General features: G+C 42.1%; 1 protein-coding gene across 2 annotated transcripts in view; it reads left to right on the forward strand.

Annotated features, from left to right (window-relative positions):
* The window catches only part of STX8 (syntaxin 8), a 178866-nt gene extending 165452 nt beyond the window's left edge, over window positions 1-13414 (forward strand). For both annotated transcript variants that reach the window (XM_077833967.1, XM_077833968.1), the window contains exon 8: window positions 12321-13414. In XM_077833967.1, the coding sequence (XP_077690093.1) occupies window positions 12321-12388 (68 nt within the window). In that variant the 3' untranslated portion in view covers window positions 12389-13414. The remainder of the gene's footprint in view (window positions 1-12320) is intronic.
* The last annotated feature ends 2400 nt before the right edge of the window (window positions 13415-15814 follow it).

Genomic DNA, 15814 nt, shown 5'->3' on the forward strand with positions numbered 1-15814 from the left:
TAAGGAGCAGAGAATCCTCCAGCAAGTGACGTGTCCCCATGCTAAAGAGGAAGGCGAAAAACCTCCAGGGCCTCTTCCAATCTGTCCTGGAGGAAAATCCTTTCCCGACCCCAAATATGGTGATCAGCTGAACCCTGAGCATAGGGGCAAGATTCACCAGGCAGATACCCAGGAAAGAATTCTCTGTAATAACTCAGATTCCACCCCATCTAACATCCCATCACAGGCCATTGGGCCTATTTACCATGAATATTTAAAGATCAATTAATTGCCAAAATCATGTTATCCCATCATACCATCTCCTCCATAAACTTATAGAGTTTAATCTTGAAGCCAGATAGGTCTTTTGCCCCAACTGCTTCCCTTGGAAGGCTGTTCCAAAACTTCCAAAACTGCTGCTCCTGGGGGGTGGACTTTTTTTGTTGGTTGGAGAGCTCTCACCTGCTGACAAACAGCAGCCACACTGTGCGCCTTTTAGCAGCACAGCTGTAGTGGCTCAGCTGTGTCGCTAAAAGCTTCGTAGGGTAGCCATAGCCTTAGACAAATCACTTAGCATGTCTGTGCTCTAGTTGCCCTATCTGTATAATGGAGATAAGATGCACCCATCCTTCTTTAAAACGTTTGGAGAACCTTCCGTTCATTCTTTACCCTCTCAAATACCTGCCTTCCCATGTAACTGGTTGCTGACTTGGTGTCTACATAGATGTACAGTAATCGGTTAAGTCATGCTTCCATATTGTTTTAAAGCAATAGACCTCAACCACTCTAGTCATTGCCAACATACCTTAGAAAAGTGTGTACCTTAGAAAAGATATAAACCAGAGTGTTTTGTAAGGACAAAAGAGGTATTTGGAAACTATATAGAGAAAAGCTTCTGGTATTTAGAATGCTATAACTATGCTCAGTGAAGTAATCTTCTATCACAGTTAATTTGAAGTTGGATATTAAAAAAACAAATTTTCCTGAAAGAGCTTGGAAAGTCTTTGAAATTCCACTTGGAAATAGTTGAGTACACCCTCTGGCATTGATTTCGTTTTTAGAAAAGTAGCAACAGATTTAAAAAATAGCTCCAAAAATGAATTGAGATAGAACAATGATAGCTTAGGGGGAACACTTATCTCATTTCCTTTCATTCCGTTGGGGTGTGCATGTGGTTTGGGACCATAAACTCTGGAGATTATTTGATTGTGGAGACACTAAACATTTTGGATTTAAACTCACTGCACACTTCTTCTGACTCTGACATATATGAATTCCCATCTCATTCTTTCTTTTGCTTTTGATTCATCCCTCACTTTATTTCCTTTGCCAGCAGTCAGCACTTGGTAGTAAATACTAACACATGTTCAGGCTCTGATGGCAAATGATGGTATTATTGGTAATTGTAAGACTTTATTGTGACCAAGCATCCACTATGGTACTACAGCTGACTTCCAATGCTACGTGGCAAAAAGGAAGAGCAGGGGCACTATTTCAGTCATACGTTTAACAAGATGGATTGAGGGATTGTTACAAAGAAACACAAAACCTCTCATGTTTGCACTCAGATCATTAAAGCTTTTGATAAGATTGTCCGTTAATATGGAGCTTTATGTGTAACTCCAAATTTGATAACTTGTAATATTTTCATATCGCATAGTGACCTAGCTTTTGCTTTCCTCCAAATGCATATGTTCTCAGGGCGCTCAGCTTCTTTCAGACATATTCATTTTTCTTTAGACCCGATGAAACATATGGCTCTCTGAGCCTTTATTAGCTGTTCCCAAAGTCTGTGCTTGATTTGTTGGAGGATTGCCAATGATTTTGGTGTCAGAGTTGAGAAGTACAATTGTAACATTAAATTTCTCAAGTCATACCTGTTAAAAAGAAGGTCAAAAGCAATAAAGTGTGTAGGTTTCTTCGGGTGGGTGGGGGTGTAGGATAATGTGAAATTGCAGACTTTTACACAGACATATCACACTGCGGGGAGGGGGGTAGTTTGGCTGTCACAAAATTAATAAAGAGCAGGCCTCTAGAGGATGTGTTTCAAATGATGCAGGTGTAGCAATCAGGGAGTGTATTTACATGCAAGCCAGCTTAATAGTGTGGGATTTATACTAAAGTGGTTCTTAATGCAATACAAATTGAATACCCTGTCTCACGTTAAAACAGAAAAATATAGACTGAAAGGTTTTATGGCTTTTGGGATGGGGGGGAGCGTGGGGTTGTGATTTATTTAGGGAATATGAAGGAAAGATGGATTTGTTAGGTTGTTTGCCATATAAAACTAGTGACTTTGGTGTATAAATTGAATTCATAGCCTTCCAAGTTGGTTCTCTGATGTCTTGAAGATAAAGGGTTTTTAACAGATTTGTTTGCCATATACCTGGCAACACTGAAAAATTAACTTAATTAAAAATCAGGTAAGGTATTTTTCCTTAAACTGGGACATTAAAAAGAAGTTCACAAAGAAGGCAGCAGTGACGCTAAAGTCTCTCCTTGAAAATTCCTCTTCCCTGCTTTCCCCTCCGTAAAGCAAATACTGTGTTTATAAGTTAGCACTCCATGTCATTTGTGATAGATCTGAGGACTTATTCCTAAACTCTGGGTACACAGTTCTGCAGAGATATAATTTTCTTGGCATGGGTCGCATTATATATCCAGATAATGTAATGCTACACCAGGCTCTTTAAAGTCATTATGTGATATTTTTATTGTTTTTACTTCACTGCATAATGACACAAAAGAGGCACCAATCTACTCTTCTAGGTACTTTTGATGTAATTGAGAATAATAATACACCTAAACCAGCAGCAAAACTTCAGAAAACCTCAAACAAGGCTCCACTCGCAATGGCAAGGTTCTCTCCACCAAACCACCTCCTCCATAAATGATCACCACAAAAGCAAAAAAGAGCCTTGCAGGGATCCCCAAAGGTCTGCACACCTGGGCTACTTTGAGTCAAGGGCATAAGATAGTTCCACAGCTGAGGGCTTCTCATGGGGAATACTCTGTTGAGCTGGAGTCCCCTCCATGAGTACCCATGTTAACCACAACTGTGGAACCGGTGGAGAATTACCTCTTATGTAGGCAGGTCCTAAACCATCTAGGGCTTTTTAGGTTGAACTAAGCACCTGAAATTCCATCCAGAAAACCAGCAGGCAGCTAGTGCACAGCACTGAACCCTAGTTTCCTGTGTTCTTGATGTACAAAAAAATCAAACCAAAACCCACACAGCTTACAAAATGGGTGGTCCAATTTGGCATCAAGTTCAGTTTCCAGCTGGCTTTTAACCCTTGCAGAGTTCATCACACCACTCCAAGTGATAAAGGCATGGATTGCTTAGTCAAGTTCACATCCGAAAGAGATGTTTCCCACAGCTGCTATGGTGTGGAAAAGAAGAAAAAAGCATTCCTGGTCACAGCAGCGGTATGATTCTTTAGTACCCCCAGACTGTGAATTCAAATGCAAAGTGGTGGACATGAGCCATCTGTAAGAGGGGGAGAGCCTATCCTTGCCATATGCTTTTATTTATTTCTCCCTGATTCTAAAGGTGCCATCAGTGCTCTGTGTGCAGAACACGGGTTATGAATATGCTTCAGAACTCAGCAGGTTAAAGTGACCATAAAAGGACTTTCACAGTAGAGTTCTCACTCTCCCTCCCTTATCCCCTCTCAGCTGCATCTAGTGCCCCCTGGTCCCTCTCTCACCATCTTTCTCCTAAAAAAAACAGATGAGCCTCTCAGCACCAAACCTGGATTTGCCAAACCGAGGGGGAGTGGCAAATTCCATGATTGAAAATCAGGCATGGTGAGATCAAGAGCATCAGATATTTGCAGGGGCCATGGTATCACCTTGGGGGCTGGAGAAAGGGTTTCAGACCTTTTAGGGCCCAAGCTCTTTGGGTTTGCGTAGGTCAAAACTAGTCCTTTAAATTTCGCCGGAAATCAGTTGCACAGAGCACAAGTGTAGTGTGTTCTCTTGAGTGAAACGCTTTAATACGCCAGTAGCTGCAATCTGCACTAGCTGCAGTTTCTAGCTAGCCTTAAGGTGCAGCCCCATTTAAAGCACATTACAACAATCCGGCCTCAAGTGGTAAAGGCCTTGGGAAGCCTCCATCCTAAAGGAGAGGGTGCAACCTTTGTGCTGAGCTCACATGGTAAAAGTTGTTCTTGGGAGGTCCTCCTACCAGGAGGTACAGAATCAGCTGTGATCTAAGATGACCCTCAAGTTGCAAGCCTGAGAAACAAGCAGCAAACGTTCTGCCCTCACTATATTCTTCTTTCATGTCGTCTTGTTTCTGCTTGCATGTGAACCTTATGGCATTCTTACCTGAGCTGTGGCTCAGCCAGCTGAACCCCATTTTCTGTTTGGCAGTGGGTAATTCTCTCAGCTGCACACAATGGGTGGGGTGAGATGGAGAGATGGAGCTGGGCGCCATCTTTGTACTGTAGACACTATAAAACCTGTTCCCTCATTAGCTCTCCTGACAGCCGCATGGATGTGTTGAGCAAGAATGGTGACAGAATGGAACCGTGCACTGAAAATGCATGAGAGCTGCCTGGGCTGGAGGACAGTTATCCAACACTATGCCCTGGGACCTGTAAGAAAGCCAAGGGCAGAGCCATTCAAGAGTAACTTATCCACTCCTTCTAGTGTCTGCAGATGTGTCAGCACCAGCTCCTAACTTCAAGAATGTCAAACTGATAAGGGACTAGGTGGCTCAGGGGACTGGGTCAGATATGCCAAGGCATTCCGACTGCCATCACTTGTTTGTATCTGAAGCAGCTTGGTAGTGACTTATCCCATTGCCATAAGGTAGCTATGTGAAATGAACTGGGGGTCTTGCAGTTTTTTATACCAATATTCACTCCCATTTAGCTGAGGCAGATTGATGGTGTGGTTGTGGGGAAGCTTCCATTGCTGTTGCTATATATAGTCAGGGTCCCAAAGACATCCCTCCTCTGGATCTAGACTCAGAGTGAGTTGTGGGGCTTGCATGCAGGGTGAACAAGAAAAGCTTTTCAGCTACAAAGCAAATGCCTTTTCATTATAGAAATGAAATTAATTGCTTCTTGCTTGCAAATGATACACTGAAGAGAAATATCCTTAATGTAATGTTATGTTTTCCACACTGTCTATCCAGCATATTCCTCAGATTGTTGAAACTTTTGCATTTAGCCAGTAACGTTATATGTCCCCTTTTAGAAGCTTATTACTGTATGTCCTAATTGGTACCATATTAAATGTGAGTAGTCGGTATACAGCAGGTATGGAGTGACTTTTAATGGTAAATCAATAGTCTGATAGAAGCAGACCAGAAAATTTTTGACATTTATTCAAGAGGGAGTTGTCAAAACAAGACATATTTATGACAGAGTTCCTGAATGCCTTTTCAAAGGCTCTTGAATTGCTGCCAGACTCTAAACACGCTCAACTTCCCAGGAGCTATATTCAGCACAATAAGTGGATATTTCACAGTAAATATTGGCATGCCAGAAAATGGGCATTAAACATTGACTTGACAAGCAACAATTGGGTGCGTTTTATATGTCCAATGTGAAAAGCTGTCTCTTCATCAAGTTGTGCTCTTGTGTAGAAACTTCTACTAAGTTCAGACCGTCATTACTATTAAGAATTAGAAGTACTCTAAAGAAATGGTGAACATTTGGCCTCAGGCGCTCCCATAGCTTCCATTCCAAAAGGCAGCAGGAGTAACGGAGATTCTTGACGAGTGATTCTTGGCTTTGGCTGGCAGTAGGCATTTGCCGGTGAAACTAATGTGGTTCATTATCATTTTTAAGACAGATTACAATGTCATTTACTGAATAAGACAAACTGCTCTGTAGGGGGAGGGTAGCGCTAAATCCTGATTAGGTTATAAATGGGGAAAATAATTGTATGGTCTCATTCTGCTCTCTAGCTGGTATTTCTTTACCCATCTTTCCAGCATACTTGAAACTCTTGCGTGGATGTTGTAAAGTTACATGTACAAACAGGCCCTGCAGCCTGGTCCACTTTTCAGCTCAGGACATGAGCTCTCACAAACTAACCAAAGTGTATCGTAGAATGGGACTCTTCAGAGGAGGTGCTGAGATTTCACTCAGTGTCTTTCACCCTTTGGCATTGGTGCTGGATCAGCAGGTGTCTCTGTACTGCTAAGGGTTTGCTCCTCTGAAAAAGATGGACAGCCCTGACTGCTGCTTGTTAATATCTGATCATAGTCATCAGTGGGGTAGAGCTGGTCCAAAAAACTATTTTCACAAAAACACATTGAAATTGTTTCCATATTAAAGGGTTCAAAAAGGACCCAATTTAATATGGCTTCTTTCAGTTTTTAAAAATATTTTGAAAATTTTATACACCCATTATTGAAAGAATTATGAAAAATTTTTCATTTCAGTCAGCTCTACGTACAAGTAGCATGTTAAAATGTCCTGCTAAATCCCATCACATTCCTTCTTGAAATTCCTCCTACAATTTCAGATGGAACAGATATTAGCCTCCTTGCAGATGCTTTTTGTGGTGCTTGCATGTGTGCTGTTAAACAGTTGCCTAGTTTCATCCCAGAGGTGGCTGCATTTCAGTGGTGGATGAAGTGATTCCTATGTATTGGTTCTATATCTCTCTAAGTGTGTTAGGTTAAAGACAGTGTATCAGTGCAAGATTATCCTAATCATAAACCATACCAGAATGAATCACAGTTGCCTCCAGTTTCCCAAACCCCCACTTACTTACTATCTTCATAGCATCTACCAACTGACGCAAGTGCTCCCTGCAGAAGTTTTTTCTGGGGGGGGGAGGAAGGAGGGAGGGAGGAAGGCAGGACAGTGACATAACTGCCCTCCTCCTTGCCTCTCCTGCCACAGAAAGAACTTTAGTCTTCATGGGGCTTTCCCTGTCTCTACAAAGTGGCAGCAAGCTATGCTTGTTCTTCCCCTGACCTTCTATAGTGGGACCGAAACACTCCTGCTGCCACTGTCTCAAACTCTGTTTCTGAGATGCCCCAGGGTGCATCTCAGTGCACTCCAGGTGAAGGGCTTCCATGGGGCATGAGGCTGCCTCATGAAAAGAGAGGCTGAGGTGCAGAGGGGTCTCCCAACTTGTCATTAGTTTTGACTCCTGCTCCGCAGTCTGCTCTCCCAGGAGCCGGGGTGCCGTTGCCAGGATGATGCACTCCCCTCGCCTGTAGTCTGGGAAGTGAGGGGTTCCTGAGTGAACCTTCACCTGCTCTGGGGCTGTGTGTGGGAAGTGGGTATGTTTCCCAAGGGTGAAGGGGATCTTCACTCCCTAGGTGGAGTAGTAAAGGGTGAGGAGAAGGACCCCGTAGTTCAGTCACTAGTGAAGGAAGGACAGGCTGGTGTTTTCTGTAGCTGTGCCTGGCATGCTAGCAAAGAGTTATCAGCTCACAGCCCGCAGGTTATGGTCTGTTAGTACCTGTGAACCCGCTCGCTCCCCTGATATTCAGCACATGTAGTATTCAATTCATCCTTGCCCCTCTTGGATGGGTGAGCATCCTGGTGGATCCAGTTTGTGTGCTGTCCAAAATACAACTGGAGCTCCTGTTTTGGTGGAGATTCAAAAGCTTAGTCTTGTAGCGTAGCATTTCCCCTCACTAATGGCTGCGAGATTTAGACAGAGCGCATGTTGAGAGAGAGCATTCTGGATTCCCTACATCTCCAGGATTGGCTAACCTTCAGCAGCATCCATATTCTAAATTCATCAGACTAAGGAACTACAAAATAGCTGTCCAGTGGTTCATGTTTGCTGATTTGTTCCATTGATTATATGCAGATTATTACTTGCATTTCTCACCTTCTCCTCTTTGTAAGCTTGTTAAACGAAGGTCTGCATCAGCATTTCTCATACTAGTCACAGATGCATCTGTTGTTTCTTCCATTCTCTGTAAGTCCTGCTTACCTCATCACTGAGTTTTTCATGTGAACTTTCTTTGAGATGTTCCTTAGTGATGGGATGTTTACACTTCACAGTACTGAAGCAAGAAAAGCCCAACAGGCAGAGAATCTAGAGTGCGTAATTACTGTCAAATCGTGTCAATGAGATTATTTATGAAAGCATGTCACACATTTTGCAATTTAGTGGGCACAAAACAACTTTATAAATCCATATCCTTGTAATCGTCTACTCCATATAGGCTTAAAAGTATTTGTTGATGATGCACATGGTCATCTGCTGCTTACTTTAGTGTTTCCAAACAAAACTCCTAACTTTATGTATACCAGTTTCCTTCAAGGCGCAAAACTTATTTTTTTTATTTTTCATCATGCTCTGCTGCTATTGTATTTCACTTTCTTTTAAATCTCCTGGTCATGCTCCTATTGCATGTTGGCAACATTTTGATTAATCCTCTGCTTTCCTGAAATCCTGCTGTATAATAATTCTGTTGATAAACACATTTACTTGGGAGTTATCACAGAATAGTTATGTCCAATTAATTTTAGTTTGTATCATTACTAATTCATACCTGTAGAGTATTTTGCAAGAAACCAATCTCAGTTGTCTCTTAATTGCTAAAATCTCTGAATTCAGTTACATCAAAACTGCACTGAGGATTTTGACCCTCTAAAACTTTTTCCGACAGCGCAAAAACATATTGGACAGGCAAAGTGTGTCACTATAATCACATGCCTTATTTCTCCCAATTCCAGCAGCATCGTTCTCTCTTAACCATGCCGTCAGAGAGAAACACCCCAAAATGTACAGTACATTTTAAAAATGGAGACTGAGTTCAAACATGGTTAAAATGTATCATATTCTAAATTTCATCTGATGCCTTTGAAAGTTAATGGTCAAAGTACAAGTTTACAGGTTAATTGGTTTGGTTAAATGCACTATTCTTTCTCCTTTAACAGAGGAAAAACAAATATCTCTCTCTACCTATATCTGTGCTCATGTTTAGCATCCATCACTGGAATATCTACATTAACATGCACTAGGGAACTTGGAATGTGTGTCAGCAGGGTACAGTTAGTGCACGACACTCTAGTGCACACTAGATTTTACACTCCTGTAGTGCGGACTAATGCACAGTGTAGACAAGTCCTCAGTGCCTCTCCAGAATCGCAAATAACAACCATCAATCTCTCTCTTCCTTCTTGGGGAGCAAGTTCCCTGATTACAGGCCAGAGTCTTACCCGGTGCAAGTCTGCATAGCTCCAGTGGACTCAGCTTGCTAAATGTTAGCTGAGAATCACCCCTGTATTGTTGGGGCGGGGGGGGGGAGAGGTGTTTGTCGGGGAGAGGAAGTTACTGAGGGAAAGACAAGTAGAAGAGAAGAGTTTTGTGTTCAGTTCTGTACACAGTGAGGCTCAGGGCTGCTCTCTTCACCTTGTAGAGATGAATTCCATAGGTTAAGTCCAACTCCTGCTTATGTCTGTCTCCTGCCCTTATGAGACTTGGTTTGTTGACAGGCTCATGGCTTCAGTGATGCACTGCTGTCATGGGAGATGATGGTTATGGAAGGAGAGCTGATCTCTTAGAGCTAACGCTGTGGGAGGGTTTTGACTATAGCAAGGTTCTCTATTAAATGGGCAGCCGTGCATAGGGCAGAGCACCAGGGTGATGTGTCAGGGACAACCAGTGCAGTTAAATTGACAGGCTGGAATGTTTTATTCTTCTGGAGCTTTTTTCGGGGCATGTGGCTCCAGTATTTGATGTGAGTTGTGATAATCAAGGCTGAAGGTCACAAATGGATAGTTCACCAGGGCAGTGGTGAGCCAGGTGGCTGGGGCAGCGTTGCAGTTTGCCATCCTGGATCTTTGGAGTATCCAGTAGCTTTGAGAAGACCCAGAGGACCCCAACGCTGTGGATCAGCTTATAGTTTGAAGGCAGATGCTCTTGATCAGGGAGGGAGGATCTGTGAATCACTTCTCTCTTCGTACTGGCTTCTCCTTAATGTTGCCTGGGTTTAGCTCTCGACAGCTGCTCTTCCTCCAAATTCTGGTGTTGGCTAGTGTTGGGAGAGCTGGGAGGGCTTACATGTCATGTACAGAAGAGGTAGAGTCACGTGTTGCCTGAGTACTCTGCCGGCATTTCATCCATTTTTGTCTCACCGTGCTGTATGTGACCAACGGCGCTATCAGTTCTTATCACAGGTCATTTGGGGAGGGATGGGGAATGGCCAGTAAATTTCATGGACCAATTCCACTTAAAAATTAGCAGACGCTGTGTAGAAATTGTTGGGAAGGGTTGTGTGTGAGTTACTCTGCACGGATCGCTTGCTTTCATTTTTCTCTTCCGTGGTAGTCAGTACCAGGGGTGTGTGTACGGTAACAGGATAGTTAATTAAAAACTCCTCTGGCCCTGTGGCTTATTCCCCCGTGAAATGGCAGTGCTCCATCACATGGTCATTGGTTGCTGTGTAAACGAACACGATGGGGAGAGGTGCTCAAGGAATTTAGGTTTAAGCCCCCTTTGAACATCAGTGGGTGTTTTGGGGCCTAACACCCATAGGCTCCTTTGAAATTCTCGGTCAGAATGGTTTCCCATGCAGCACCAACAGCTCTTTAAAGAATGTGTTATCTACCCTGAGATTTATGATTATTCCAAGAGTTTCCCAATTAGAATAAGAGTTGATGGCCAAGAACAAGTATTAGGCTAAATTAAACATGTTTGACTCTCTACAATAGTCGACTTGTTTATCACTGGGGAAGCATGCTAATATTGGCTTCTATGGTGTGTTAATTTAACAAACAACTTTATTAGGAAGAGCCAAATCCATGTCTAGTGCTGTGAGATATTGACCGGGTCAGACTGGGCACGTGGTACTAGTTCTAAATTCAGATGAAAAGTAAAGTTGGTGGCAACCACATTTCACTGGAAAAAAATATGGCCCACTGGCATAGAAGCTGTTTCTGCACAGAAAACATGACACTATTTATGAAGAGCCATGTCTAATATCCTTTCCACTTTGGAAAAAGAAGTTTATTTTAATACATCCTTTTTAATTGCTATGAGCTGGACTTGTAAATATTGTAAGTGGTTGAGTAATAGTCATCTGTTAGCAGACCAAATGGAAGGGACATTTTTTCCACTCTTTGAGCCCTAATATGGTTCGCCCGACTCTAAAGGGGATACTTTAGTGCGGATGTTTTAAAAAAAAAAAAAAAAAGTCTGTTTAATAATTCAAAGATGGTTTAATCTGAGGGGAAGCCGGTGTGTGGTGTTCTGTTGAGTGAAATGCATAGGACATTGTGAAGCTATCCAGGAGGTTTTGCCAGGTGTTCTAATGCTAGGGGACTTGTCATTGTTTAGGAAAGAGAAGGGTTTATTACCAAAATTTGCAATGATGCACTCCATTTGCAAGATGTAAAACTTGTATTTCAGTTAAGAGGGGCAGGTTATCTCCCTTATGTTTTGGAGGTTAGAGAGTACTGCAGCAGAGTTAGCTTCATCTAGCAAGATATCACAAAACATGGTCTGGGAAAACCACTGTCCTTTTATCTCCGGCTTTCAGTCAGTCTGTATTGTGAATGAGAGAGAGCTTTGTGAGACTCAAAGGCAGAGGGCTTGCAAAATTCTAGTCTGTCATTTTCCTAGAGCAATCTTTTTTCTTTTTAATATGTGAATAGTTTTGTCCCTCTCCTCCTGCTAAGACTGAGTTTTGCACCTGAGCTAGTAAATTGTCATAACATTTTGTAAACCCAGTAATGTACAGCATATTGCACACAGCAGGTTTGCGCTCTCAAATTCTTTTTTAAAATGTTCACCGCCATTCATTTTCCTAAGTCAGATTTGTTTTGCACAGGTTTGTTGTGGTTTTTTGCTTTGCAAATAACTTTGCCTTGTAGTAGTCAAATTATTTACATCCCGGCAGCAATCTTCCTATTAAATTTTAGCACTCACCTGTCTTAGAGAGAGAGAGAGAACTAATTTATGATTCCGTAAATTCTACTAAACTTCACCAATCCTGCATGTTTTTAACTATCTTAATGGGACTGCTTGGAGTGTGTCGTGATAACCTGGTGTCCCTCTTCAGGACAGGGGCTGAAGTTGTGTGGTGACTTTTTTAATCATTCACCTGTAGAATAGTTGAATTATTCTTGGGAAGACAGAACCAGAGACCAAATATACAGTGTCAGTCCTGATAGCTTTAAGCAAACTACCTTTCATAAATGATTTTTGTAGTCTGATTTCTATACATATATTAACATGTAATGATCTGGTTTTAGTTAGAATTGAAAACTTTGGGTAGCCAAGTTTCTACCCTATGTTATTGTTTAGGGTGATGTAAGCGGACTCAAAAAGTAAGTTTCCTTTTTCGAAAAAAATCCTTCAGATAAGACGAAGACGGTAACTTAATTTTGCTTTGTCTGTTTCAGGAATGTTGGTGGTGATTGTGTTGTTGCTGATTGCGATAGCTGTGGTTGCCGTCTGGCCAACACACTAACACAAATGCGGGGACCACCAGAGATGCCACTTAGCAGCAGCAGAGCTGGCCAACTTCAGAAGATGCGAACAACTTCATTGCAAACATGTTTTGTGTCTTAAGTAAACTCAGTATTAGAATGACAACGTTTCTGATGCAATGCACAGCCAGAGGGCTGTGGCTAGTTTGGAGCCTTTGAACTTCAAAAGGACTCTCTCCCTCCCTTGGTTTTGTACTTCAGAGGGACACAACTGGACTAGCTGCATCTTTTAAGCGATCTACCCTTCAGTGCAACTGACTCTAAGCAAGCAATCTGCCCCTTTTGTTGAGAGATCAGTCGTCCTGAGGGTTTAACATACTGTATACTGCTCCTACGTAGCTTGTGTGGTATATGTGTGGACTTCCCCCTTGCTTGCTAAATGATGATCTTTGGAACCAAGATTTTGCATCTTATAAAGTTATAAGGAACTGATCTAAACTAAAATTCAATGAAGTTGGAGGGTCAGAGAGCAGGCACAGCTCGAGAATGAAAAGCCTGGTGAGGGTAGAACGGAATATAGGGACTCAGATGTACCTTACAAACATAAGTAAGTATGAGACAATCTTTGGCTGTTGTGAGAGAATTACTGGTGGTGTTCTGCACAGAGAGAAATGCAAACAGCAGTGGGTCTTTCCAACATTTAACACAACTGGGTGTAGAACAGTGGAAAGCCCAACTGCCCAATGTGTGTTCCTAAGGGAGAAAAGTGTCTTTCTGCTAACTGTACTCCAGGGTAATTACCCCAACTGACTAACTGCAGAAGTCCTGATACAGAGAATAGACTAGTCTCAAGATCAGAGATCTGCACAGCTTTCTTTTATAATTTTTCATAACTGTTAAAACTGCAAAGGAAAATATTATGAGTATTAAAAAAAAAAATGAAAAAAGTATTTAATGCTCATTGCTGTCCCAAAAATTATTTTATGTGCCAACTTAATTGTCAGAACTGATAAAGCAATAATAACACTGAATAAAAGTTGATCCATTTACATGCTGCTTTTTATTGACATGTTTTTTATTGTTTCCAATAATGTCTTAATATTTTAAAAGCCTTTTGTTTGTTTCCTAGAGATTGATATTGAGGAGAGAAAGAAACTGATTCCAGAGACTTCTGGTTTCATTTGAAATGTCTCTTTTGTACTTTTTAATGTTTTTTTTCAGCCCCAAGCTGGTGCTCACATGTCTTAATCCTTAAAAATGGAATATGTGCAATTATAAATATGCATTTAATTCTTGGCACGAGCAATCAAAACCCTACCTCTCCCAAACCCAGTGTAGTGGGTAGCAGCAGTGCAAACCTGGTGTGTAGAGCTGAGATTCAAGAGACCTGGGTCCTAGTCCCAACCCTGCCACTGGCCTGCTGCATGACCTTGCACAAGTCGTTTTAATCACTCCATGCCTCAGTTTCCCCATCTGTAAAATGGGGATAATGACACTGCTATCCTTTGTAAAGCACTTTGAAATCTATGGATACAAATCACTCGAGAAGAACTAGGTATTGTTGTTGTTAAGCTTCTGCAACAGCATCTTCTGCCACTGTGCCTCAACCCAGACCTAAGAGTTCAGGCTCCTTGAGTCAGTCACACCGGAGCATATATTGAAACTATGGTGCTCATTGTGATGGTGGTCTTCGTGGTGCTCAGGTAACTCTGGAAGCTGGATGGATCTAGAAGAGTTATTTCAAAATGACTCTTCATTCCAAATTTTCTTTGTTTGATAGAAAATAAAATAAAAAAGGTCAAAATCAAAATAAGTTTTGATTGATCCAAAATGAATGTTTTCAGAATTTTGGTTTGGGATGAAAAAAATTTCAAACTCTGTTTTTTTTCCATGGGGCAGAAAATCTGTTTTCCAACCGGCTCTTCACAGCCTGAGCTATGGCACTCCTTGTTGATGTTTCAGTGTCTGGGTAGCCAATGATATGGGAGGCAGGTACACAGGAATAGTTCAGGTGAACAAACCATTAAGTGAGTTTTAACCTGGCAACGACCAAGGGAAGTGGGGTAAACACAGCCATGTACTAGGGAGTGACAAATACCTTGTCTTCTGTGCAGTAGAACCCAAGGACTCAGTGCACCTCCATCCTGCATTGCTGGGAAAGGCTCTTCTTAAAAGATCTGAAGAGTCAGTTAAGTCAGAATTGTTTAGGCCTAGGGGTCATGCCTGTTTGCTCATTGTCACTTGGAAAGGAGCTCTGTATCCAAACAGCTGGAGGAGAAAGCGGCAGGCCGTTTAACCACTGCATGTTTTGCAGGAAGTTCTCAGTGACCTTATTGCTTGACTTTTTTCCAGTGCAAATGGAGCTTTTAAACCCAGCCACTCCAGCTGAAAATGAATAATTGTGGTTCCTGCTACTGTGATTAAAATCTGCATTCGAGCAGTTTCTGTGTTAAGGAACCTGAAGAACCTGGCTTTTAATTAAAACTGCCATTTACGGGGGGGAATTCAGGTTTTATTTGAAATCCCTGGATACACTGGTCAGAATAAATTGTGCTACTGTTCTGTGCAACGTTCTGGGTCCATTCTATAGGGGCTTTTTAAACAGCGCTCTCTGATTTGTTGTATTCTTGGGGGACAAAATTTCTGGGGCATAAGGAAGGAGGAGAACCAGTGAGTCTTACTGTAGAAATATTTAACAAAGAGGTCCCTAGATTTGCCCTTTAAGTAACATTAAACACGGCATGTGGGTGAGGAGTTTTATTAAAAAAGAGAGAAGTGGATTTGGCAGGGCTTTCATGGTGTATATGGAAACCTTTTCTGTTTTACTGCTCTTTGGAAGGGAAGGCTAAAATAAACAGACTGGTTTCATTGTCTACAAGCGAGTGGAACTGAAGAGTGTGAAGTGTGATCAGTCTGAGTTCAGTGCATTTTCGATTTATTCTATTTAATGAATTTTATGAGCTGGTTGCTGTGGCATCTGGGCACGTGACACAAATTAAAATCAAGCAACAGGTTTAAATTGCCTAGAGTAGACACCAAGGACACCCTCACTCCCTGTACAGAGCCATGTCAGCCCATCATAAGCCAACCACCACCATCCCCAGCAAAGGTCCATATAATCAGAGTCATGCTTGATCAGAGAGATATGCCTTGCATTGTGCATTCATGTTGAGACTCCCCAACTGCAGTGGGCCTGGTGGCTGATGGGAGCTTATCTCACAGCTGGGAACCCTCTGTCTCCAATCTCCCAGGAATGCATTTTAGGGGAGGATGAGCCAAAGCAGCTTAGCTTAGTGGGTGCATAGACAGAGAGGTCACCTGTAACAAAGCCAGGACCGAAGCTATATCTAGGACCTTAGAGTTGGAAACCAATGCCTTGAATGTCCCCTAGCAGCAAAGGGGAAACCAGTGCAGTTCAACATGCTTATTAATTTGGTTTTAAATACACTCAACTAGAAATAAGGGAC

The sequence above is a fragment of the Eretmochelys imbricata genome, chromosome 14 (genome assembly GCF_965152235.1).
Source record: "Eretmochelys imbricata isolate rEreImb1 chromosome 14, rEreImb1.hap1, whole genome shotgun sequence".
NCBI lineage: Eukaryota > Metazoa > Chordata > Testudines > Cheloniidae > Eretmochelys > Eretmochelys imbricata.